Source organism: Pristiophorus japonicus, unplaced genomic scaffold (genome assembly GCF_044704955.1).
Source record: "Pristiophorus japonicus isolate sPriJap1 unplaced genomic scaffold, sPriJap1.hap1 HAP1_SCAFFOLD_1078, whole genome shotgun sequence".
Lineage (NCBI taxonomy): Eukaryota > Metazoa > Chordata > Chondrichthyes > Pristiophoridae > Pristiophorus > Pristiophorus japonicus.
In genome coordinates this window covers 31844-56843 of record NW_027250732.1, presented here as the reverse complement: position 1 = coordinate 56843, position 25000 = coordinate 31844, and the positions used below count along the sequence as shown (strand labels likewise).

Sequence of the window (25000 nt, the reverse complement as noted above, 5' to 3'; positions counted from 1 at the left end):
ACACCCCTCCATATCTCTGTAACCCCCCTCCAGTCCCTACACCCCTCCCTATCTCTGTAACCTCCTCCAGCCCCTACACCCCTCCCTATCTCTGTAACCTCCTCCAGCCCCTACACCCCTCCCTATCTCTGTAACCTCCTCCAGCCCCTAGACCCCTCCCTATCTCTGTAACCTCCTCCAGCCCCTACACCCCTCCCTATCTCTGTAACCTCCTCCAGCCCCTACACCCCTCCCTATCTCTGTAACCTCCTCCAGCCCCTACACCCCTCCCTATCTCTGTGACCTCCTCCAACCCATACACACCTCCCTATCTCTGTAATCTCCTCCAGCCCCTACACTCCTCCGTATCTCTGTAACCTCCTCCAGCCCCTATACCCCTCCCTATCTCTGTAACCTCCTCCAGCCCCTACACGCCTCCCTATCTCTGTAACCTCCTCCAGCCCCTACACCCCTCCCTATCTCTGTAACCTCCTCCAATTTGACCCCTTGAGCATCCCTGATTATAATCGCTCCACCATCGGTGGCCGTGCCTTCTGTTGCCTGGGTCCCAAGCTCTGGAACTCCCTCCCTAAACCACTCCGCCTCTCTCCTCTCTTAAGACGCTCCTTAAAACTTCCCTCCTGAAAACCTCCCTCCTTGACCAAGCTTTTGGTTACATGTCCCTAATATCTCCTTATGTGGCTCGGAGTCAAATTATGATTCAAGTAGCTTGGGATGTTTTATTAAGTTAAAGGCACAATGGAAATGTAAGCTGGTGTTGTTTTTGTTGTTAAAGGCACGCCCTAATTTCAAGTTGTCTTGCCTCGAACATATTTCCCATGGGGCACTTTACCCAGTGCCTTGTGCTAGTCCCTATACTCCGCATCCACCTCGAACAAGCCTCCCATGGGGCACTTTACCCAGTGCCTTCTGCTAGTCCCTATACTCCGCATCCACCTCGAACAAGCCTCCCATGGGGCACTGTATCCAGTGCCTTCTGCTAGTCCCGATACTCCACATCCACCTCTAACAAGCCTCCCATGGGGCACTTTATCCAGTGCCTTCTGCTAGTCCCTATACTCCGCATCCACCTCTAACAAGCCTCCCATGGGGCACTTTATCCAGTGCCTTCTGCTAGTCCCTATACTCCGCATCCACCTCTAACAAGCCTCCCATGGGGCACTTTATCCAGTGCCTTCTGCTAGTCCCGATACTCCACATCCACCTCGAACGTCTCCCATGGGACACTTTATCCGGAGCCTTCTGCTAGTCCCGATATTCCGCATCCACCTCGAACAAGCCTCCCATGGGGCACTTTATCCGGGGCCTTCTGCTAGTCCCGATATTCCGCATCCACCTCGAACAAGCCTCCCATGGGGCACTGTATCCAGTGCCTTCTGCTAGTCCCTATACTCCGCATCCACCTCTAACAAGCCTCCCATGGGGCACTTTATCCAGTGCCTTCTGCTAGTCCCGATACTCCACATCCACCTCGAACGTCTCCCATGGGACACTTTATCCGGAGCCTTCTGCTAGTCCCGATATTCCGCATCCACCTCGAACAAGCCTCCCATGGGGCACTTTATCCGGGGCCTTCTGCTAGTCCCGATACTCCGCATCCACCTCGAACAAGCCTCCCATGGGACACTGTATCCAGTGCCTTCTGCTAGTCCCTATACTCCGCATCCACCTCGAACGTCTCCCATGGGGCACTTTATCCAGTGCCTTCTGCTAGTCCCGATATTCCGCATCCACCTCGAACAAGCCTCCCATGGGACACTTTATCCGGAGCCTTCTGCTAATCCCTATACTCCGCATCCACCTCGAACAAGCCTCCCATGGGGCACTTTATCCAATGCCTTCTGCTAGTCCCCATACTCTGCAACCACCTCGAACAAGCCTCCCATGGGGCACTTTATCCAGTACCTTCTGCTAGTCCCCATACTCTGCATCCACCTCGAACAAGCCTCCCATGGGGCACTGTATCCAGTGCCTTCTGCTAGTCCCTATACTCCGCATCCACCTCGAACAAGCCTCCCATGGGACACTTTATCCAGAGCCTTCTGCTAGTCCCTATACTCCACATCCACCTCGAACAAGCCTCCCATGGGACACTTTATCCGGGGCCTTCTGCTTGTCCCGATAATCCACATCCACCTCGAACAAGCCTCCCATGGGGCACTTTATCCAGAGCCTTCTGCTAGTCCCTATACTCCGCATCCACCTCGAACAAGCCTCCCATGGGGCACTTTATCCGGAGCCTTCTGCTAGTCCCCATACTCTGCATCCACCTCGAACAAGCCTCCCATGGGACACTTTATCCAGTGCCTTCTGCTACTCCCTATACTCCACATCCACCTCGAACAAGCCTCCCATGGGACACTTTATCCGGGGCCTTCTGCTACTCCCTGTACTCCACATCCACCTCGAACAAGCCTCCCATGGGGCACTTTATCCGGAGCCTTCTGCTACTCCATATACTCCGCATCTACTGCACGTGTCAAATTTGTTCTGACAACGTGCCTCTCGCTACGACTAAGCTGTGACGTCAAGGGGACTGAGGACTTGTGGGATGTTCCCAGATGTGGCTAATGTTGATCCTACATGACTGTTGAGCCTTGACTTATTTCGTTTCCAAAGGTCGGCAATGCCTTCTACAATCCACACGCAAAGCACCAACTCCAGATCATTGCCTCCAAAAGGCAGAACGTGTTTCAAGTCAACAACTTTGATGCCCTGGACAGCATTCAGAAGGAACTTCAGGAGAAGATATTTGCCATTGAAGGAACGGCGAGGTTTTGCGATTAGCCCGTTCTCGGCAGGCGCGGGCAATGTAGCCATTATCGCCCATCCCTACTCACACCTCGGAATGGTGGTGCTGAACCGTGTCGGAGAGGCAGTACTGAGGGAGCCCCGCACTGTCGGAGGGGCGGTACTGAGGGAGCGCCGCACTGTCGGAGGGGCGGTACTGAGGGAGCGCCGCACTGTCGGAGGGGCAGTACTGAGGGAGCCCCGCACTGTCGGAGGGGCGGTACTGAGGGAGCGCCGCACTGTCGGAGGGGCAGTACTGAGGGAGCACCGCACTGTCGGAGGAGCAGTACTGAGGGAGCGCCGTACTGTCGGAGGGGCAGTACCGAGGGAGTGCCGCACTGTCGGAGGGGCGGTACTGAGGGAGCGCCGCACTGTCGGAGGGGCAGTACTGAGGGAGCGCCGCACTGTCGGAGGGGCAGTACTGAGGGAGCGCCGCACTGTCGGAGGGGCAGTACTGAGGGAGTGCCGTAGTGTCGGAGGGGCGGTACTGAGGGAGCGCCGCACTGTCGGAGGGGCAGTACTGAGGGAGTGCCGCACTGTCGGAGGGGCAGTACTGAGGGAGCTCCGCACTGTCGGAGGGCAGTACTGAGGGAGACCCGCACTGTCGGAGGGGCAGTACTGAAGGAGTGCCGCACTGTCGGAGGGGTGGTACTGAGGGAGCTCCGCACTGTCGGAGGGCAGTACTGAGGGAGACCCGCACTGTCGGAGGGGCAGTACTGATGGAGACCCGCACTGTCGGAGGGCAGTACTGAGGGAGACCCGCACTGTCGGAGGGGCAGTACTGAAGGAGTGCCGCACTGTCGGAGGGGTGGTACTGAGGGAGCTCCGCACTGTCGGAGGGCAGTACTGAGGGAGACCCGCACTGTCGGAGGGGCAGTACTGATGGAGACCCGCACTGTCGGAGGGGCGGTACTGTGGGAGTGCCGCACTGTCGGAGGGGCAGTACTGAGGGAGACCCGCACTGTCAGAGGGGCGGTACTGAGGGAGCACCGCACTGTCGGAGGGGCAGTACTGAGGGAGACCCGCACTGTCGGAGGGGCAGTACTGAGGGAGACCCGCACTGTCGGAGGGGCGGTACTGAGGGAGACCCGCACTGTCGGAGGGGCAGTACTGAGGGAGACCCGCACTGTCGGAGGGGCAGTACTGAGGGAGACCCGCACTGTCGGAGGGGCAGTACTGAGGGAGTGCCGCACTGTCTTTCAGATGAGCTAAATTGATAAACCGAGTCCCTGTCTGCCTTCTCAATTGGACTTAATTAATCCCATAGCACTGTTTCTAAGAAGACCAGAGGGGTTCTCCCCGGAGGCCTGGCCATCATTTATCCCTCAATCAACATAACAAAAAAACAGATGATCTGGGCATCGCTGTGTGTGGGAGCTTGCTGTGCGTAAATTGGCTGCCGCCTTTCCCACAATACAACAGTGACCACACTCCAAAAGTACTTCATTGTCTGTACTCCCTATCTCTGTAACCTCCTCCAGCCCCTACACCCCTCCCTATCTCTGTAACCCCCTCCAGCCCCTACACCACTCCCTATCTCTGTAACCTCCTCCAGCCCCTAAACCCCTCCCTATCTCTGTAACCTCCTCCAGCCCCTACACTCCTCCCTATCTCTGTAACCCCCTCCAGCCCCTACATCCCTCCCTATCTCTGTAACCTCCTCCAGCCCCTACACTCCTCCCTATCTCTGTAACCTCCTCCAGCCCCCTACATCCCTCCCTATCTCTGTAACCTCCTCCAGCCCCTACACCCCTCCCTATCTCTGTAACCTCCTCCAGCCCCCTACGCCCCTCCCTATCTCTGTAACCTCCTCCAGCCCTACACCCCTCCCTATCTCTGTAACCTCCTCCAGTCCCTACACCCCTCCCTATCTCTGTAACCTCCTCCAGCCCCTACACCCCTCCCTATCTCTGTAACCTCCTCCAGCCCCTAAACCCCTCTCTATCTCTGTAACCTCCTCCAGCCCCTACACCCCTCCCTATCTCTGTAATCTCCTCCAGCCCCTACACTCCTCCCTATCTCTGTAACCCCCTCCAGCCCCTACATCCCTCCCTATCTCTGTAACCTCCTCCAGCCCCTACACTCCTCCCTATCTCTGCAACCTCCTCCAGCCCCTACACCCCTCCCTATCTCTGTAACCTCCTCGAGCCCTACACCCCTCCCTATCTCTGTAACCTCCTCCAGCCCTACACCCCTCCCTATCTCTGTAACCTCCTCCAGCCCGTACACCCCTCCCTATCTCTGTAACCTCCTCCAGCCCCTACACCCCTCCCTATCTCTGTAACCTCCTCCAGCCCCTACACCCCTCCCTATCTCTGTAACCTCCTCCAGTCCCTACACCCCTCCCTATCTCTGTAACCTCCTCCAGCCCCTACACCCCTCCCTATCTCTGTAACCTCCTCCAGCCCCTACACCCCTCCCTATCTCTGTAACCTCCTCCAGTCCCTACACCCCTCCCTATCTCTGTAACCTCCTCCAGCCCCTACACCCCTCCCTATCTCTGTAACCTCCTCCAGCCCCTAAACCCCTCCCTATCTCTGTAACCTCCTCCAGCCCCTAAACCCCTCCCTATCTCTGTAACCTCCTCCAGCCCCTACACCCCTCCCTATCTCTGTAATCTCCTCCAGCCCCTACACTCCTTCCTATCTCGGTAACCCCCTCCAGCCCCTACATCCCTCCCTATCTCTGTAACCTCCTCCAGCCCCTACATCCCTCCCTATCTCTGTAACCTCCTCCAGCCCCTACATCCCTCCCTATCTCTGTAACCTCCTCCAGCCCCCTACATCCCTCCCTATCTCTGTAACCTCCTCCAGCCACTACACCCCTCCCTATCTCTGTAACCTCCTCCAGCCCCCTACGCCCCTCCCTATCTCTGTAACCTCCTCCAGCCCTACACCCCTCCCTATTTCTGTAACCTCCTCCAGCCCCTACACCCCTCCCTATCTCTGTAATCAGCTCCAGCCTCTACACCCCTCCCTATCTCTGTAACCCCCTCCAGCCCCTACACCCCTCCCTATCTCTGTAACCTCCACCAGCCCCCTACACCTCTCCCTATCTCTGTAACCTCCTCCAGCCCCTACACCCCTCCCTATCTCTGTAACCTCCTCCAGCCCCTACACCCCTCCCTATCTCTGTAACCTCCTCCAGCCCTCTACACCCCTCCCTATCACTGTAACCTCCTCCAGCCCCTACACCCCTCCCTATCTCTGTAACCCCCTCCAGCCCTCTACACCCCTCCCTATCTCTGTAACCACCTCCAGCCCCTACACCCCTCCCTATCTCTGTAACCTCCTCCAGCCCCCACACCCCTCCCTATCTCTGTAACCTCCTCCAGCCCCACAACCCCCGAGATGTCTGCGCTCCTCTAATTCTGCCCCCCTGACCATCCCTGATTATAATCGCTCCACCATCGGTGGCCGTGCCTTCTGTTGCCTGGGCCCCGAGCTCTGGAACTCCCTCCCTAAACCTCTCCGCCTCTCTACCTCTCTCTCCTCCTTCGAGACGCTCCTTAAAACCTCCCTCTGTGACCCAGCTTTTGGTCACCTGTCCCTAATTTCTCCTTGTGTGGCTCGGTCTCAAATTTATCTGCTTTGTCTTATCACACCGCCGTGAAGCACCCTGGGATGTCTTACCTGGTTGTCGGCGCGAGATAAATGAACGTGTTTGTTGTTGTTATCACACTGCAGTGTGTGGGAGCTTGCTGTGCGCACATTGGCAGCCCCGTTTCCCACAATGCAACGGTGACTACACTCCAAAAACGTACCTCATTGGCTGTAAAGCGCTTTGGGACGTCCGGTGGTCGTGCACGGTGTCATACAAATGCAAGTCTTTGTTTCTTTCCTGTCATACTCTCACCTGGGCGGAGAAACGCTCAGGGCTGTCCTTTGGCTGTGGAAGTGGGTGACCTATCTCTCCTTTCGCCCGTTACTTACCGGCTCTTGTTTTTCACTCACAGGACAAGGGGGCGGAGCGATCAGCGCCTTCCAGCTTGAGATGGCAGAGGAAGGGCTCAGTGCGCTGGTCATCTCCGTGAGTACTTGCCGTTAAAACCTGAACTTGTGCATGAAACACAAAAGGATAGTATGCAAGTACAGCAAGGGATCAGGAAGGGCCAATGGTACCTTGGCCTTTATTGCAAAGGGGATGGAGTATAAAAGCAGGGAAGTCTCGCTCCAGTTATACAGGGTATTGGTGAGGCCACACCTGGAGTACTGCGTGCAGTTTTGCTCTCCGTATTTACGAAAGGAGATACTTGCTTTGGAGGCAGTTCAGAGAAGGTTCACTCGGTTGATTCCGGGGATGAGGTGGTTGACTTATGAGGAAAGGTTGAGGAGGTTGGGCCTCTACTCAATGGAATTCAGAAAAATGAGAGGTGATCTTATCGAAACGTATCAGATTATGAGGGGGCTCGACAAGGTGGATGCAGAGAGGATGTTCCCACTGATGGGGGAGACTAGAACTAGAGGGCACGGTCTGGGATGGCTGGGCTGACATATGAGGAGAGACTGGATCGACTGGGCCTTTATACACTGGAGTTTAGAAGGATGAGAGGGGATCTGATAGAAACATATCAAATTCTGACGGGACTGGACAGGTTAGATGCGGGAAGAATGTTCCCGATGTTGGGGAAGTCCAGAACCAGGGGTCACACAGTCTAAGGATAAGGGGTAAGCCATTTAGGACCGGGATGAGGAGAAACTTCTTCACCCAGAGAGTGGTGAACCTGTGGAATTCTCTACCACAGAGAGTTGTTGAGGCCAGTTCATTGGATATATTCAAGAGAAAGTTAGATGTGGCCCTTACGGCTAAAGGGATCAAGGGGGTATGGAGAGAAAGCAGGAAAGGGGTACTGAGGGAATGATCAGCCATGATCTTATTGAATGGTGGTGCAGGCTCGAAGGGCCGAATGGCCTGCTCCTGCACCTATTTTCTATGTTTCTTAGAATAAGGGGCCGCCCATTTAAAACTGAGATGAGGAGGAATTTCTTCTCTCAGAGGGTTGTAAATCTGTGGAATTCGCTGCCCCAGAGAGCTGTGGAGGCTGGGACATTGAATATATTTAAGGACAGATTTTTGAGCGATAAGGGAGTGAAGGGTTACGGGGAGCGGGCGGGGAAGTGGAGCTGAGTCCATGATCGGATCAGCCCATGGTCGTATTAAATGGCGGAGCAGGCTCGAGGGGCCGAATGGCCGACTCCTGCTCCTGTTTCTGATGTTCTTATGTTCTGCAGTCTCTCCGCTCGCTCAGTAACGGCTGCTGCTGAAACCGCTGTGTCACAGGGGCGCGGAGAAGCGTCTTTGCAAAAACCGTGCATAGGGGCATCACTCTCCCAGATTCATGCCTCAGTAACTCCACCGAGCTCAGACTTAAGATGCTTAGTTGAGCTGGTGTCGACATAAGGCAGGCTGGTGGAATGGGTGAACACGTGGCAGATGAAATGAAGGCAGACAAGTGCAAAGTGATACATTTGGGTAGGAAGCAGAGGCAATATAAACATAAGAACGTCAGAAATAGGAGCAGGAGCCGGCCATTCGGCCCCTCGAGCCTGCTCCGCCATTTAATACGACCATGGGCTGATCCGATCATGGACTCAGCTCCACTTCCCCGCCCGCTCCCCGTAACCCTTCACTCCCTTATCGCTCAAAAATCTGTCTGTCTCCGCCTTAAATATATTCATGGTACATAGACCTTGTACCATTCATGGACCGTGTGCAGTAGACACCTCGAGTCGCTGGAGAAATACCACCAACGCTGTCTCCGCAAGATCCTGCAAATCCCCCGGGAGGACAGACGCACCAACGTTAGCGTCCTCGACCAGGCCCAACATCCCCAGCCAACGAGGCACTGACCACACTCGACCAGCTCCGCTGGGCAGGGCCACATTGTCCGCATGTCCCCCCCCCCAGACACGAGACTCCCCAAAGCGAGCGCTCTACTCGGGAACTCCTTCACGGGCAAACGGGCCAAAGGCGGGCAGAGGAAACGTTACAAGGGACCACCCTCAAAGCCCCTCCCTGATATAAAGTGCAACATCCCCACCCACACCTGGGAGTCCCTGGGCCCAAAGACCAGTCCGTCCCTGAGTGGAGGAGGTGCATCCGGGAGGGGGCGCTGAGCACCTCGAGTCTCGTCGCCGAGAGCGCGCAGAAACCAAGCGCAGGCAGCGTGCGGCAAACCAGTCCCACCCTCCCCTTCCCTCAACGTCTGTCTGTCCCCACCTGTGACAGGGACTGTGGTTCCCCGTATCGGGCTGTTCAGCCACCTGAGGACTCACGTTAAGAGTGGGAGCAAGTCTTCCTCGATTCCGAGGGACTGTCTATGATGGTGGTGATGGATGATGAAACACCTTGGGATGTTAAAGGGGCTATATAAATGCACTTTTTTGTTTCTTCCTCATTGCGTTTTAGGAGGCGATTGTTCTCGGAGCTGTCGGAGCCTACGATTGGTCAGGAGGGCTGGCGGAGTTCAGGGCTGGATTCAGAACCTTTATCAACGTGACAGAAAGCACCATGGATATGAAGAATGCCTACTTGGGTAAGAGAAAGTTTTCCGTTCACGTTGTTTATTCACGGAGGGAGCTGTACTGTGGTGCCCCCAAGGTTCAGTACGAGGACCACTGCTGTCCTTGAGATACATTCATTGACTTGGGGTGTACAGAGCTCAATTTCGACTTTTGCAAATGGCGCGAAAGTTGGAAAGAAAGACTTGAATTTATATAGCGCCTTTCACGACCACCGGATGTCTCAAAAGCCCTGTACAGCCAATGAAGTACTTTTGGAGGGCAGTCACTGTTGTATTGTGGGAAACGCGGCAGCCAATTTGCGCACAGCAAGCTCCCACACACAGCAATGTGATAATGACCCAGATAATCTGTTTTTGCTAAGTTGATTGAGGGATAAATATTGGCCCCAGGACACCGGGGAGAACTCCCCCTGCTCTTCTTCCAAATAGTGGCCGTGGGATATTTTACGTCCACTTGTGAGGGCAGACGGGGCCTCGGTTTATCTCGTCCGAAACACCGCATCTCCGACAGTGCGGCGCTCCCTCAGTACTGCCCACTCCGAAAGTGTGGTACTCCCTCAGCACTGCCCCTCCGACAGTGCGGCACTCCCTCAGTACTGCCCCTCCGACAGTGCGGCGCTCCCTCAGTACTGCCCCTCCGACAGTGCGGCGCTCCCTCAGTACTGCCCCTCCGACAGTGCGGCACTCCCTCAGTACCGCCCCTCCGACGCTCCCTCAGTACTGCCCCTCCGACAGTGCGGCACTCCCTCAGTACTGCCCCTCCGACAGTGCGGCACTCCCTCAGTACTGCCCCTCCGACAGTGCGGTGCTCCCTCAGTACTGCCCCTCCGACAGTGCGGCACTCCCTCAGTACCGCCCCTCCGACAGTGCGGCGCTCCCTCAGTACCGCCCCTCCGACAGTGCGGCGCTCCCTCAGTACTGCCCCTCCGACAGTGCGGCACTCCCTCAGTACTGCCCCTCCGACAGTGCGGCACTCCCTCAGTACTGCCCCTCCCTCAGTACTGCCCCTCCGACAGTGCGGTGCTCCCTCAGTACTGCCCCTCCGACAGTGCGGCACTCCCTCAGTACTGCCCCTCCGACAGTGCGGCACTCCCTCAGTACTGCCCCTCCGACAGTGTGGTGCTCCCTCAGTACTGCCCCTCCGACAGTGCGGCACTCCCTCAGTACCGCCCATCCGACAGTGTGGTGCTCCCTCAGTACTGCCCCTCCGACAGTGCGGCGCTCCCTCAGTACTGCCCCTCCGACAGTGCGGCACTCCCTCAGTACTGCCCCTCCGACAGTGCGGCGCTCCCTCAGTACTGCCCCTCCGACAGTGCGGCGCTCCCTCAGTACTGCCCCTCCGACAGTGCGGCACTCCCTCAGTACTGCCCCTCCGACAGTGCGGCACTCCCTCAGTACTGCCCCTCCGACAGTGCGGCACTCCCTCAGTACTGCCCCTCCGACAGTGCGGCGCTCCCTCAGTACTGCTGGGAGTGTAAACCAAGATTTATGTGCTCAAGTTCCTGGAGTGGGACTTGACCCCACAACCTTCTGACTCAGAGGCGAGTGTTGCTGCTCACTGAGCCACAGCTGACGGTGTGGTGAACAGTGAGCAGGATAGCGAGAGACTTGAAGAGGACATAGACAGGCTGGCACAATGGGCGGTCACGTGGCAGATGACATTCAATGCAGAAAAGTGCAATGTGGTGCATTTTGGTAGGAAACATAGAAATATAGAAAATAGGTGCAGGAGTAGGCCATTCGGCCCTTCGAGCCTGCACCACCATTCAATAAGATCATGGCTGATCATTCCCTCAGTACCCCATTCCTGCTTTCTCTCCATACCCCTCGATCCCCTTAGCCGTAAGGGCCACATCTAACTCCCTTTTGAATATATCTAACGAACTGGCCTCAACAACTTTCTGTGGTAGAGAATTCCACAGGTTCACCACTCTCTGGGTGAAGAAGTTTCTCCTCATCTCGGTCCTAAATGGCTTACCCCTTATCCTCAGACTGTGACCCCTGGTTCTGGACTTCCCCAACATCGGGAACATTCTTTCTGCATCTAACCTGTCCAAATCCCGTCAGAATTTTATATGTTTCTATGAGATCCCCTCTCATCCTTCTAAACTCCAGTGAATACAGGCCCAGTCGATCCAGTCTTTCTTCATATGTCAGTCCTGCCACCCCGGGGAATCAGTCTGGTGAACCTTCGCTGCACTCCCTCAGTCAATATAAACTACAGGGTACAATTCTAAAGTGTGTGCATGAACAGAGCGAGCTGGGGGTATATGTACACAAATAATTGGAGGTTGCAGGGCAGGTTGAGAAAGCGGTTATAAAAGCTTACGGGATCGTGTGCTTTGTAAACGGAAGGACAGAGTTCATAAACAGGAAGTTAGGCCGGAACCTTTCTCAAACACTGGTTCGGGCCGAGCTGAAGTTCTGTGTCCAATTCTGGGACCCCGCACTTCAGGGAGGGTGTGACGGCCTCGGAGAGGGTGCACGGGGGAGGCTGGCCGGAACTGCCCCAGGGATGAGGGCCTCTCAGTTCCGTGGAGAGACTGAGGACGCTGGGGCCTGTTCTCCTTCGAGCAGAGGAGGTTGAGAGGAGAGAATTGATCAAGGGGTCGCAAATAACGAAGAGCTTCGGTGGAGTAAAATAAGGGGAACCAGTGGCCGGACAGTCGTCAAGCAGAGGGACACAGATTTTTAAGGGGACTGGCCAACGAACTAGAGGGGGACATCAGGAAAAAGCCATTTTTTGGGCAGCGAGTGCTTCGGATCTGGAATTCACGGCCTAGGTTATGGTCCCCTGCCCCGTGACATCCCCTTGTGTGACTCGGTGTCTGATCTTGTCGGATTTACGCTCCTGCGAAGTGACAAGGAGTGTTTGACTCAAGGCGTTAAGTCAATTGTTGTTGTTGTACATTGGGTGGTGACTACACGGGCCAAAGCTTATCCACGTCTCTCATTTTTCCTTCGTTCCTTTTGAGTAAGGGCAGGAGCCGGCCATTCGGGTCCCTCGGGCCTGCTGCGCCATTCAGCGAGATCACCTTTGACCTCAACCCCACTCCCCCCGCCCGATCTCCCGATCCCTCAGTTCCCCCAGACCCCAACCATCTCTCGGTCTCGGCCCCGAATACAGTCAACGACTGAGCCTCCACAGCCCTCTGGGGCAGAGAGTTCCAAGGATTCACCCCCCACCTCCGAGTGAAGACGTTCCCCTTCGTCTCAGTCCGCAATGACCGAGCCCTGGGTCTGTGAGCCCTGGTCCCCGACTCCCCAGCCACAGGAAACAAGCTCTCAGCACCGACCCTGTCAGGGCCCCCTCACAATCGTATACGCTTGAATGAGATCACCACTGAAGCGTGGCTCAGTGGGCAGCACTCCCGCCCCTGGGTCAGAAGGTATCGGGTTCAAGTCCCACTCCAGAGACTCGAGCACAAAAAAAAATCACGGTTGACACTCAAGCGCAGTACTGAGGGAGCGCCGTACTGCACTGTCGGAGGGGCTGTACTGAGGGAGCGCCGTACTGAGGGAGCGCCTTACTGCGCTGTCGGAGGGGCAGTACTGAGGGAGCGCCGTACTGAGGGAGCGCCTTACTGCGCTGTCGGAGGGGCAGTACTGAGGGAGTGCCGCACTGTCGGAGGGGCGGTACTGAGGGAGTGCCGCACTGTCGGAGGGGCAGTACTGAGGGAGTGCCGCACTGTCGGAGGGGCAGTACTGAGGGAGCGCCGCTCTGTCGGAGGGGCAGTACTGAGGGAGCCCCGCACTGTCGGAGGGGCAGTACTGAGGGAGCGCCGCACTGTCGGAGGGGCAGTACTGAGGGAGTGCCGCACTGTCTGAGGGGCAGTACTGAGGGAGCGCCGCACTGTCGAAGGGGCAGTACTGAGGGAGTGCCGCACTGTCGGAGTGGCAGTACTGAGGGAGTGCTGCACTGTCGGAGGGGCAGTACTGAGGGAGCGCTGCACTGTCGGAGGGGCAGTTCTGAGGGAGCGCCGCACTGTCGGAGGGGCAGTACTGAGGGAGTGCCGCACTGTCGGAGGGACAGTACTGAGGGAGTGCCGCACTGTCGGAGGGGCGGTACTGAGGGAGTGCCGCACTGTCGGAGTGGCAGTACTGAGGGAGTGCCGCACTGTCGGAGGGGCAGTACTGAGGGAGTGCCGCACTGTCGGAGTGGCAGTACTGAGGGAGTGCCGCACTGTCGGAGTGGCAGTACTGAGGGAGTGCCGCACTGTCGGAGTGGCAGTACTGAGGGAGCGCCGCACTGTCGGAGGGGCAGTACTGAGGGAGAGCCGCACAGTCGGAGTGGCAGTACTGAGGGAGTGCCGCACTGTCGGAGTGGCAGTACTGAGGGAGTGCCGCACTGTCGGAGTGGCAGTACTGAGGGAGCGCCGCACTGTCGGAGGGGCAGTACTGAGGGAGTGCCGCACAGTCGGAGTGGCAGTACTGAGGGAGTGCCGCACTGTCGGAGTGGCAGTACTGAGGGAGCCCCGCACTGTCGGAGGGGCAGTACTGAGGGAGTGCCGCACTGTCGGAGTGGCAGTACTGAGGGAGCGCCGCACTGTCGGAGGTTCTCGAAGGTGACACTATTTGAAGAACAGCAGGGGTAGTAGGGTTCTCCTCGATATCCTGGGGCCAGTATATGTCGCATTAATCTACGTCACTAAAAAAACGGACGATCTGGTCACTATCACATTGCTGTTGGTGGGATCTTGCCATGCACAATTTGGCGTTTCCGACTTTGCAGCACTTCCCGAAAACGTACTTGGCTGTGACGCGCGTAGGGACAGCCTGAGGTGGTGAAAGGTATTGTTGAAATGCAAGTTCTCTCTCTCGCTCTCTCGACCGTCTCAAGGTCAGAGTTCAGGCCCATTCTCCTGATGCCGATACCCACGGACTCTGCTTGCTGTTGGTCCCTGAGCGGACGAGACCGGGGAATTAGTAATGGGGAACATGGAGATGGCAGAAACTGAACAAACATTTTGTATCAGTCTTTACAGTAGAGGACACTAACAATATCCCAACAGTGGATAGTCAAGGGGCTATAAGGGGGGAGGAACTTAACACAATCACAATCACGAAGGAGGTGGTACTCAGTAAGATAATGGGACTAAAGTTGGATAAATCCCCTGGACCTGACGGCTTGCATCCTCGGGTCTTAAGAGAAGTAGCAGCAGGGATTGTGGATGCATTGGTTGTAATTTACCAAAATTCCCTGGATTCTGGGGAGGTCCCAGCAGATTGGAAAACTGCAAATGTAACGCCCCTATTTAAAAAAGAAGGCAGACAAAAAGCAGGAAACTATAGACCAGCTAGCCTAACATCTGTGGTTGGGAAAATGTTGGTGTCCATTATTAAAGAAGCAATAGCAGGACATTTGGAAAAGCAAAATTCGGTCAGGCACAGTCAGCGTGGATTGATGAAGGGGAAGTCATGTTTGACAAATTTGTTGGAGTTCTTTGAGGATGTAATGAACAGGGTGGATAAAGGGGAACCAGTGGATGTGGTGTACTTGGACTTCCAGAAGGCATTTGGCAAGGTGCCATATAAAAGGTTACTGCACAAGATAAAAGTTCATGGGGTTGGGGGTAATATATTAGCGTGGATAGAGGATTGGCTAACTAACAGAGAACAGAGAGTCGGGATAAATGGGTCATTCTTGGGTTGGCAATCAGTAACTAGTGGGATGCCACAGGGATCAGTGCTGGGACCCCAACTATTTACAATCTATATTAACGACTTGGAAGAAGGGACTGAGTGTAACGTAGACAAGTTTGCTGATGATACAAAGATGGGAGGAAAAGCAATGTGTGAGGAGGACACAAAAAATCTGCAAAGGGACATAGACTGGTTCAGTGAGTGGGCAAACAATTTGTCAGATGGAGTATAATGTTGGAAAGTGTGAGGTCATGCAATTTGGCAGAAAAAAAATCAAAGAGCAAGTTATTATTTAAATGGAGAAAGATTACAAAGTGCCGCAGTACAGCGGGACCTGGGGGTTACTTGTACATGAAACACAAAAGGTTAGTATGCAGGTACAGCAAGTGATCAGGAAGGGCCAATGGTATCTTGGCCTTTATTGCAAAGGGGATGGAGTATAAAAGCAGGGAAGTCTTGCTCCAGTTATACAGGGTATTGGTGAGGCCACACCTGGAGTACTGCGTGCAGTTTTGCTCTCTGTATTTACGAAAGGAGATACTTGCTTTGGAGGCAGTTCAGAGAAGGTTCACTCGGTTGATTCCGGGGATGAGGGGGTTGACTTATGAGGAAAGGTTGAGGAGGTTGGGCCTCTACTCATTGGAATTCAGAAGAATCAGAGGTGATCTTATCGAAACGTATCAGATTATGAGGGGGCTTGACAAGGTGGATGCAGAGAGGATGTTCCCCACTGATGGGGGAGACTAGAACTAGGGGGCATGGTCTTAGAATAAGGGGCCGCCCATTTAAAACTGAGATGAGGAGGAATTTCTTCTCTCAGAGGGTTGTAAATCTGTGGAATTCTCTGCCCCAGAGAGCTGTGGAGGCTGGGACATTGAATATATTTAAGGACAGATTTTTGAGCGATGAGGGAGTGAAGGGTTATGGGGAGCGGGCGGGGAAGTGGAGCTGAGTCCATGATCGGATCAGCCATGATCGTATTAAATGGCGGAGCAGGCTCGAGGGGCCGAATGGCCGACTCCTGCTCCTATTTCTTCTGTTCTTACGCTCTGAGAGGGTGCGTGTCTTCCAACAGCCCACATCCTTGCCGCGGTGGGACTTCCCCAGAGCGCTGTGGCTGTTTGAGAAGAGCGTTCTTTCTGAAACGGGAACTATTCGTAGATTAGGTTGTGGAAAGTTCTGCTGCTCTGACCGCTTCCCTCCGTGCAGAAGTTCAAAAATCTCATGCGGTTCACCCGTGAAAAGCTCCTTGCCTGGGGACTGCAGCCAAACGGCACAGGAGGAGGTCATTGGGCCCGGTCCTGCTCTGTGAAAGAGCTGTTCAATTCACCCCACTCCCCCGCTGTCCTTTCCCCACAGCCCAGCGCACATTTTCTCCCCCCTTCAGGTCTTGTGTTTTGCCAGTTCGCCTTTCGAAAGTAACTCCCTCAGTACTGCCCCTCCGACAGTGCGGCGCTCCCTCAGTACTGCCCCTCCGACAGTGCGGCGCTCCCTCAGTACCGCCCCTCCGACAGTGCGGCGCTCCCTCAGTACTGCCCCTCCGACAGTGCGGCGCTCCCTCAGTACTGCCCCTCCGACAGTGCGGTGCTCCCTCAGTGCTGCCCCTCCGACAGTGCGGTGCTCCCTCAGTACTGCCCCTCCGACAGTGCGGCGCTCCCTCAGTACTGCCCCTCCGACAGTGCGGGGCTCCCTCAGTACTGCCCCTCCGACAGCGCAGTACGGCGCTCCCTCAGTTCTGCCCCTCCGACAGTGCGGGGCTCCCTCAGTACCGCCCCTCCGACAGTGCGGCGCTCCCTCAGTTCTGCCCCTCCCACAGTGCGGCACTCCCTCAGTTCTGCCCCTCCCACAGTGCGGCGCTCCGTCAGTACTGCCCCTCCGACAGTGCGGCGCTCCCTCAGTACTGCCCCTCCGACAGTGCGGCACTCCCTCAGTACTGCCCCTCCGACAGTGCGGCGCTCCCTCAGTACTGCCCCTCCGACAGTGCGGCACTCCCTCAGTACTGCCCCTCCGACAGTGCGGCGCTCCCTCAGTACTGCCCCTCCGACAGTGCGGCGCTCCCTCAGTACCGCCCCTCCGACAGTGCGGCACTCCCTCAGTACTGCCCCTCCGACAGTGCGGCACTCCCTCAGTACTGCCCCTCCGACAGTGCGGCGCTCCCTCAGTACTGCCCCTCTGACAGTGCGGCGCTCCCTCAGTACTGCCCCTCTGACAGTGCGGCGCTCCCTCAGTACCGCCCCTCCGACAGTGCGGCGCTCCCTCAGTACTGCCCCTCCGACAGTGCGGCGCTCCCTCAGTACTGCCCCTCCGACAGTGCGGCGCTCCCTCAGCACCGCCCCTCCGACAGTACTGCACTCCCTCAGTACTGCCCCTCCGACAGTGCGGTGCTCCCTCAGTACTGCCCCTCCGACAGTGCGGTGCTCCCTCAGTACTGCCCCTCCGACAGTGCGGTGCTCCCTCAGTACTGCCCCTCCGACAGTGCGGCACTCCCTCAGTACTGCCCCTCCGACAGTGCGGCGCTCCCTCAGTACTGCCCCTCCGACAGTGCGGCGCTCCCTCAGTACTGCCCCTCCAGCAGTACGGCGCTCCCTCAGTATTGGCAACCGGGAAGTGTCGGTTTGCCTTATGGGGGCTTGTGTCCGCTGGAGTGCGCGCTCAAACCCACGAGCTTCTGGCTCAGAGGTGAGAGCTCGGTCACTGAGGCAGAGCTGAGGCAATGCTCGCCCATTGACAGTCGGGCTTATAACGCCTCTGTTTTGCAGGCTACACGGTGAAAGGAGCCAGGAGAGGTTCTCAGACCTATTACCTCGCTGGAGCCCCTCGCTACAAGCATAAAGGCAAAATCTTTGTCTTCGCCCAGGGCGGTGGTGGAGATTTGAGGGACAATATTGAGGGGATACAGGTAAGGGTTTGTGTGACTGTTGGGTATTTATCGCATGTTGGTCGACAGTGCCTCGTAACACGATACCATGCTTGGGGGCCACAGGCTCGTAGATTCATAGCTCCATTGTCGTCATCTGTATCCTCTGGTTCACGTGCCTTCGGCCAATGGAAAAAGTTCCTCCTAATACTCACTCACCAAACCGCACGCAATTATGATCTACTCCATTCAAACCCCCCCTTAACCTTCTCCGTTCCAAGGAGAACAACGCAGCTTTTCCCGACTCCCCGTGTAACTGAAGTCGCCCATCGCTGGAACCGTTCTGGTCAACCTCCCCTTAACCGTCTCTGCTCTGAGGAGAAGAATCGCAACCGCTCCAGTCTCTGCTCCTCACTTATAACCGTTGCCCTCACGTGGGGTATCATCGGATATTGAGTGCCTCAGTGAGCAGCACCCTCACCTCTGAGTCAGACGGTCGTGGGCTCGAGTCCCACTCCAGGGACTTGAGCACAAAAATCTAGGCTGACACTCCCGGTGCAGTGCTGAGGGAGCGCCGCACTGTCGGAGGGGCAGTGCTGAGGGAGCGCCGCACTGTCGGAAGGGCAGTACTGAGGGAGCGCCGCACTGTCGGAGGGGCAGTACTGAGGGAGCGCCGCACTGTCGGAGGGGCAGTACTGAGGGAGCGCCGCACTGTCGGAGGGGCAGTACTGAGGGAGTGCCGCACTGTCGGAGGGGCAGTACTGAGGGAGTGCCGCACTGTCGGAGGGGCAGTGCTGAGGGAGCGCCGCACTGTCGGAGGGGCAGTACTGAGGGAGCGCCGCACTGTCGGAGGGGCAGTACTGAGGGAGCGCCGCACTGTCGGAGGGGCAGTGCTGAGGGAGCGCCGCACTGTCGGAGGGGCAGTACTGTGGGAGCGCCGCACTGTCGGAGGGGCAGTACTGAGGGAGCGCCGCACTGTCGGAGGGGCAGTACTGAGGGAGCGCCGCACTGTCGGAGGGGCAGTACTGAGGGAGTGCCGCACTGTCGGAGGGGCAGTACTGAGGGAGCGCCGCACTGTCGGAGGGGCAGTACTGAGGGAGCGCCGCACTGTCGGAGGGGCGGTACTGAGGGAGCGCCGCACTGTCGGAGGGGCAGTACTGAGGGAGCGCCGCACTGTCGGAGGGGCAGTACTGAGGGAGCGCCGCACTGTCGGAGGGGCAGTACTGAGGGAGTGCCGCACTGTCGGAGTGGCAGTACTGAGGGAGCGCCACACTGTCGGAGGGGCAGTACTGAGGGAGTGCCGCACTGTCGGAGGGGCAGTACTGAGGGAGCACCGCACTGTCGGAGGGGCAGTACTGAGGGAGTGCCGCACTGTCGGAGGGGCAGTACTGAGGGAGCACCGCACTGTCGGAGGGGCAGTACCGAGGGAGCGCCGCACTGTCGGAGGGGCAGTACTGAGGGAGCGCCGTGCTGTCGGAGGGGCAGTACTGAGGGAGCGCCGCACTGTCGGAGGGGCAGTACTGAGGGAGCGCCGTGCTGTCGGAGGGGCAGTACTGAGGGAGCGCTGCACTGTCGGAGGGGCAGTACTGAGGGAGCACCGCACTGTCGGAGGGGCAGTACTGAGGGAGTGCCGCACTGTCGGAGGGGCAGTACTGAGGGAGCACCGCACTGTCGGAGGGGCAGTACCGAGGGAGCGCCGCACTGTCGGAGGGGCAGTACTGAGGGAGCGCCGTGCTGTCGGAGGGGCAGTACTGAGGGAGCGCCGCACTGTCGGAGGGGCAGTACTGAGGGAGCGCCGTGCTGTCGGAGGGGCAGTACTGAGGGAGTGCCGCACTGTCGGAGGGACAGTACTGAGGGAGCGCTGCACTCTCGGAGGTGCCGTCTTTTGGATGAGACATTAAACCGAGGCCCCGTCTGCTCTCTCGGGTGGACGTAAAAGATCCCGGGGCCACTATTTCGAAGAGGAGCAGGGGGAGTTCTCCCCGGTGTCCTGGGCCCAATATTTATCCCTCAATCAACATCACTAAAGCAGATTATCTGGGTCATTATCACACCGCTGAGTGTGGGGGCTTGCTGTGCGCAAATAGGTTGCCGCGTTTCCCGCATTATCACAGTGAGCACACTCGAAAATTGGCCGCAAAGCGCTTTGGGACTCCCGGTGTTCGAGAAAGGCGCTCTGTAAATGAGCGTCTTTGGGGGCCCGAAATTCGGTGCCGCTGTTTCTGTCGGTGTCACCGTCTGAGGACTGGCTTTACCGCCAGGCGTTAGGTGTAGGCTCCAATTGCCGAGTTCCGTTTTGAACGGCCAAAGGTGAGAGAGCAGTGCTTCAAAAGTGGCGTTGCAAATTGATCCGCGGGCGGGAGATCGCGAGGCCGACTGCATCTCACGTCGGGAGGTTGTCCCCCGTGCTCGGTGGGGAACACGGCAAGGAACTTCTCCGACACACACGCAAACCTCCCCACTGCCACAGCTCATGGAAAGTAATGAAGTAAAGAACCTGAAAACACCTCTCTTGCTCTGCGGCCAATGGCGAACAAGTGCCGCTGTTTAACCCTTTTCCGGCCTGTCAGGCCGCCACACAGTACGGCAGTCGAACAAACTAATGTGAGGTTATCCACTTTGGTGGTTAAAAACAGAGAGACAGACTATTATCTGAATGGTGACAGATTAGGAAAAGGGGAGGTGCAACGAGACCTGGATGTCATGGTACATCAGTCATTGAAGGTTGGCATGCAGGTACAGCAGGCGGTGAAGAAAGCAAATGGCATGTTGGCCTTCATAGCGAGAGGATTTGAGTACAGGGGCAGGGAGGTGTTACTACAATTGTACAGGGCCTTGGTGAGGCCACACCTGGAGTATTGTGTACAGTTTTGGTCTCCTAACTTGAGGAAGGACATTCTTGCTATTGAGGGAGTGCAGCGAAGGTTCACCAGACTGATTCCCGGGATGGCGGGACTGACCTATCAAGAAAGACTGGATCAACTGGGCTTGTATTCACTGGCGTTCAGAAGAATGAGAGGGGACCTCATAGAAACGTTTAAAATTCTGACGGGTTCAGACAGGTTAGATGCAGGAAGAATGTTCCCGATGTTGGGGAAGTCCAGAACCAGGGGTCACACAGTCTAAGGATAAGGGGGAAGCCATTTAGGACCGAGATGAGGAGAAATTTCTTCACCCAGAGAGTGGTGAACCTGTGGAATTCTCTACCACAGAAAGTCGTTGAGGCCAATTCACTAAATATATTCAAAAAGGAGTTAGATGAAGTCCTTACTACTAGGGGGATCAAGGGGTATGGTGAGAAAGCAGGAATGGGGTACTGAAGTTGCATGTTCAGCCATGAACTCATTGAATGGCGGTGCAGGCTAGAAGGGCTGAATGGCCTGCTCCTGCACCTATTTTCTATGTTTCTATGTTTCTGTGTAAATATGGCACTAGAGGCACTAAGGAGGCATTGCACGCGTACTGACGTCAGGAATTCCATGGCGTTAGCTCACGGGGCGTAGTGTTTTAACTCCCTTAAAAAATGGCCAGCAAATCTCACGCTGGGCATGAACAGTGCCCAGCGTCATCTCCCAACTCCCTGTATAACACCCAACACCGGCCCTATCATCATGGGCAGCCCCTCGGAATCGAGGAAGACTTGCTTCCACTCTTAACATGAGCCCTTCGGTGGCTGAACAGTCCCAATACGGGGAACCACAGTCCCTGTCACAGGTGGGACAGACAGACGTTGAGGGAAGGGGAGGGTGGGACTGGTTTGCCGCACGCTCCTTCCGCTGCCTGCGCTTGGTTTCTGCGCGCTCTCGGCGACGAGACTCGAGGTGCTCAGCGCCCCCTCCCGGATGCACTTCCTCCACTTAGGGGCGGACTGGTCTTTGGGCCCGGGGACTCCCAGGTGTCGGTGGGGATGTTGCACTTTATATCAGGGAGGGGCTTTGAGGGTGGTCCCTTGTAACGTTTCCTCTGCCCACCTTTGGCCCGTTTGCCCGTGAAGGAGTTCCGAGTAGAGCGCTCGCTTTGGGGAGTCTCGTGTCTGGGGGGGGGACATGCGGACAATGTGGCCCTGCCCAGCGGAGCTGGTCGAGTGTGGTCAGTGCTTCGATGGCTGGGGATGTTGGGCCTGGTCGAGGACGCTAACGTTGGTGCGTCTGTCCTCCCGGGGGGATTTGCAGGATCTTGCGGAGACATCAGAGAATGTGCCAATCTCACTTTGTGTCCTTTGTCTCTAATTCTCTATCAAGGGATAGGCAACACAGTAAACATCTCATGAATACTCTTTATTAAATGAGATTGGTAAACACAACCCAGATGTTACAAAAATTGGCCGAGTGGTTGTCGAAAGATATCGATGGACTGGTCAGGCGGGCAGAACAGTGACAAATGGAATTCAATCGGGAGAAGTGTGAGGTGATGCATTTGGGGAGGACTAACAAGGCGAGGGAATACACATTAAATGGTAGGACACTGAGAGGTGTGGAGGAACAGAGAGACCTTGGAGTGCAGGTCCACAGATCCCTGAAGGTAGCAGGCCAGGTAGATCAGGTGGTTAAAAAAGACACGCGGGATACTTGCCTTTATTGGCCGGGGCATGGAATACAAGAGCAGGGGGAGGTTATGCTTGAACTGTATAAAACACTGGGTTAGGCCACAGCTGGAGTACTGCGTGCAGTTCTGGTCACCACATTACAGGAAGGATGTGATTGCACTGGAGAGGGTGCAGAGGAGATTTACCAGGATGTTGCACTGGAGAGGGTACAGAGGAGATTTACCAGGATGTTGCACTGGAGAGGGTACAGAGGAGATTTACCAGGATGTTGCACTGGAGAGGATACAGAGGAGATTTACCAGGATGTTGCACTGGAGAGGGTACAGAGGAGATTTACCAGGATGTTGCACTGGAGAGGGTACAGAGGAGATTGACCAGGATGTTGCACTGGAGAGGGTACAGAGGAGATTGACCAGGATGTTGCATTGGAGAGGGTGCAGAGGAGATTTACTGGGATGTTGCACTGGAGAGGGTGCAGAGGAGATTTACCAGGATGTTGCACTGGAGAGGGTGCAGAGGAGATTGACCAGGGATGTTGCATTGGAGAGGGTACAGAGGAGATTGACCAGGATGTTGCACTGGAGAGGGTGCAGAGGAGATTTACCAGGATGTTGCACTGGAGAGGGTGCAGAGGAGATTGACCAGGATGTTGCACTGGAGAGGGTGCAGAGGAGATTTACTAGGATGTTGCACTGGAGAGGGTGCAGAGGAGATTTACCAGAATGTTGCACTGGAGAGGGTGCAGAGGAGATTGACCAGGATGTTGCACTGGAGAGTGTGCAGAGGAGATTGACCAGGATGTTGCATTGGAGAGGGTGCAGAGGAGATTTACTGGGATGTTGCACTGGAGAGGGTGCAGAGGAGATTGACCAGGATGTTGCACTGGAGAGGGTGCAGAGGAGATTGACCAGGATGTTGCACTGGAGAGGGTGCAGAGGAGATTTACCAGGATGTTGCACTGGAGAGGGTGCAGAGGAGATTTACCAGGTTGTTGCACTGGAGAGGGTGCAGAGAGATTGACCAGGATGTTGCACTGGAGAGGGTGCAGAGGAGATTTACCAGGATGTTGCACTGGAGAGGGTGCAGAGCAGATTTACCAGGATGTTGCCGGGACTGGAGAATTTTGGCGACGAGGAAGATTGGATAGGCTGGGGTTTGTTTTCTTTGGAACAGAGGAGGCTGAGGGGAGACCTGATTGAGGTGTATCAAATGATGAGGGGGCCTGGATAGAGTGGACAGGACGGACCTGTTTCCCCTTGGCAGAGGGGTCAACAACCAGGGGGCCTAGAGTTAAAGTAATTGGGGGGAGGTTTAGAGGGGGTTTGAGGGGAAATGTCTTCACCCAGAGGGTGGTGGGGGTCTGGGGCAGGGTCTGGAACTCACGGCCTGAAAGGGGGGTAGAGGCAGAAACCCTCACCACATTTGGATGTGCCCCTGAAGTGCCGTAACCTACAGGGCTACGGACCCAGAGCGGGAAAGTGGGATTAGGCCGGGATAGCTCTTGGTCGGCCGGGGCGGACACGATGGGCCGAAATGGCCTCCGTCCGCGCTGTAGGTTTCTGTGATTCTGTGATAACCCTCAGTAATTTCTAGGAACCGATTCTAACCTCACTTACCTGGGACTCCTTCGGGAGGTCTCGGAGAGGGTCATTATGTCATGTGTCGGCTGCCAAGCTCTGGAACATCCAGCCGAAAACTCTCTGTCTCTTCTCCCTCCTTCAAGACGCTCCTTCAAACCGACCTCTTTGCCAAAACTGTCGGTCACCTGTCTCGAATTTCTCCTGCTGGGGCTGGCTGTTGAATTCTTTTTGCGTAATACCCCAGTGACGTGCCTTGGGCGGTTTCGCTCGGTTCTAGGCGCTGTATAGATGCAGCGTTTTCTTGTTGTTGCCAGATCGGGTCGTATTTCGGGTCGGAGCTGTGTCCGGTGGACCTGGACAGTGATGGACAGACAGATCTGGTGCTGGTCGGTGCTCCCATGTACCACGGCCCGGAGATTGGCGGGATGGTGCACGTCTATAAACTGAGCAGCGGGGTAAGTCGCCGGGCAGGAACCCCACCCCCGAGGGGGCTGAGCCCCCCCGGGAGGGGGAGGGGAGAGGGATGGGAGGGGACGGGAGGGGAGGGGAGGGGAGGGGAGGGGAGAGGGATCGGAGGGGACGGGAGGGGAGGGGAGAGGGATCGGAGGGGACGGGAGGGGAGGGGAGGGGAGGGGAGGGGAGAGGGATCGGAGGGGACGGGAGGGGAGGGGACGGGAGGGGAGACGAGGAGAGGGGAGGGGTTGTGGAGGGGACTGGAGAGGAGGGTTGGGGAGGGGAGGGTTGGGGAGGGGAGTGGAGTGGAGGTGAGGGTTGAGCAGGGGAGTGGAGGGTAGGGTTGGGGAGGGGAGGGGAGTGGAGGGTTGGGGAGGGGAGGGGAAGGGAGGATTGGGGAGGGCAGGAGGGGAGGGGGAGGGTAGGATTGTGGAGGGGGGAGGTTTGGGAGTGGAGGGGAGTGGAGGGGAGGGTTTGGGAGGTGAAGGGAGGGGAGTGTTGGGGAGGGGAGGGGAGAGGGATCGGAGGGGACGGGAGGGGAGGGGAGGGGAGGGGAGGGGGAGGGATCGGAGGGGACGGGGATTGGAGGGGGGACGGGAAGGTACGGG

The 25000-nt window shown here is 56.7% G+C and overlaps 1 protein-coding gene across 1 annotated transcript in view; it reads left to right on the top strand.

Annotated features, from left to right (window-relative positions):
• Positions 1-25000, top strand: part of LOC139241442 (integrin alpha-M-like) — a gene marked incomplete at its 3' end in the record, with an annotated part of 112876 nt that overhangs the window by 56410 nt on the left and 31466 nt on the right. Inside the window, exons 7-11 of the mRNA XM_070870001.1 lie at positions 2620-2774; positions 6768-6819; positions 9199-9325; positions 17716-17855; positions 24254-24394. Of these exons, the coding sequence (XP_070726102.1) occupies positions 2620-2774; positions 6768-6819; positions 9199-9325; positions 17716-17855; positions 24254-24394 (615 nt within the window). The remainder of the gene's footprint in view (positions 1-2619; positions 2775-6767; positions 6820-9198; positions 9326-17715; positions 17856-24253; positions 24395-25000) is intronic.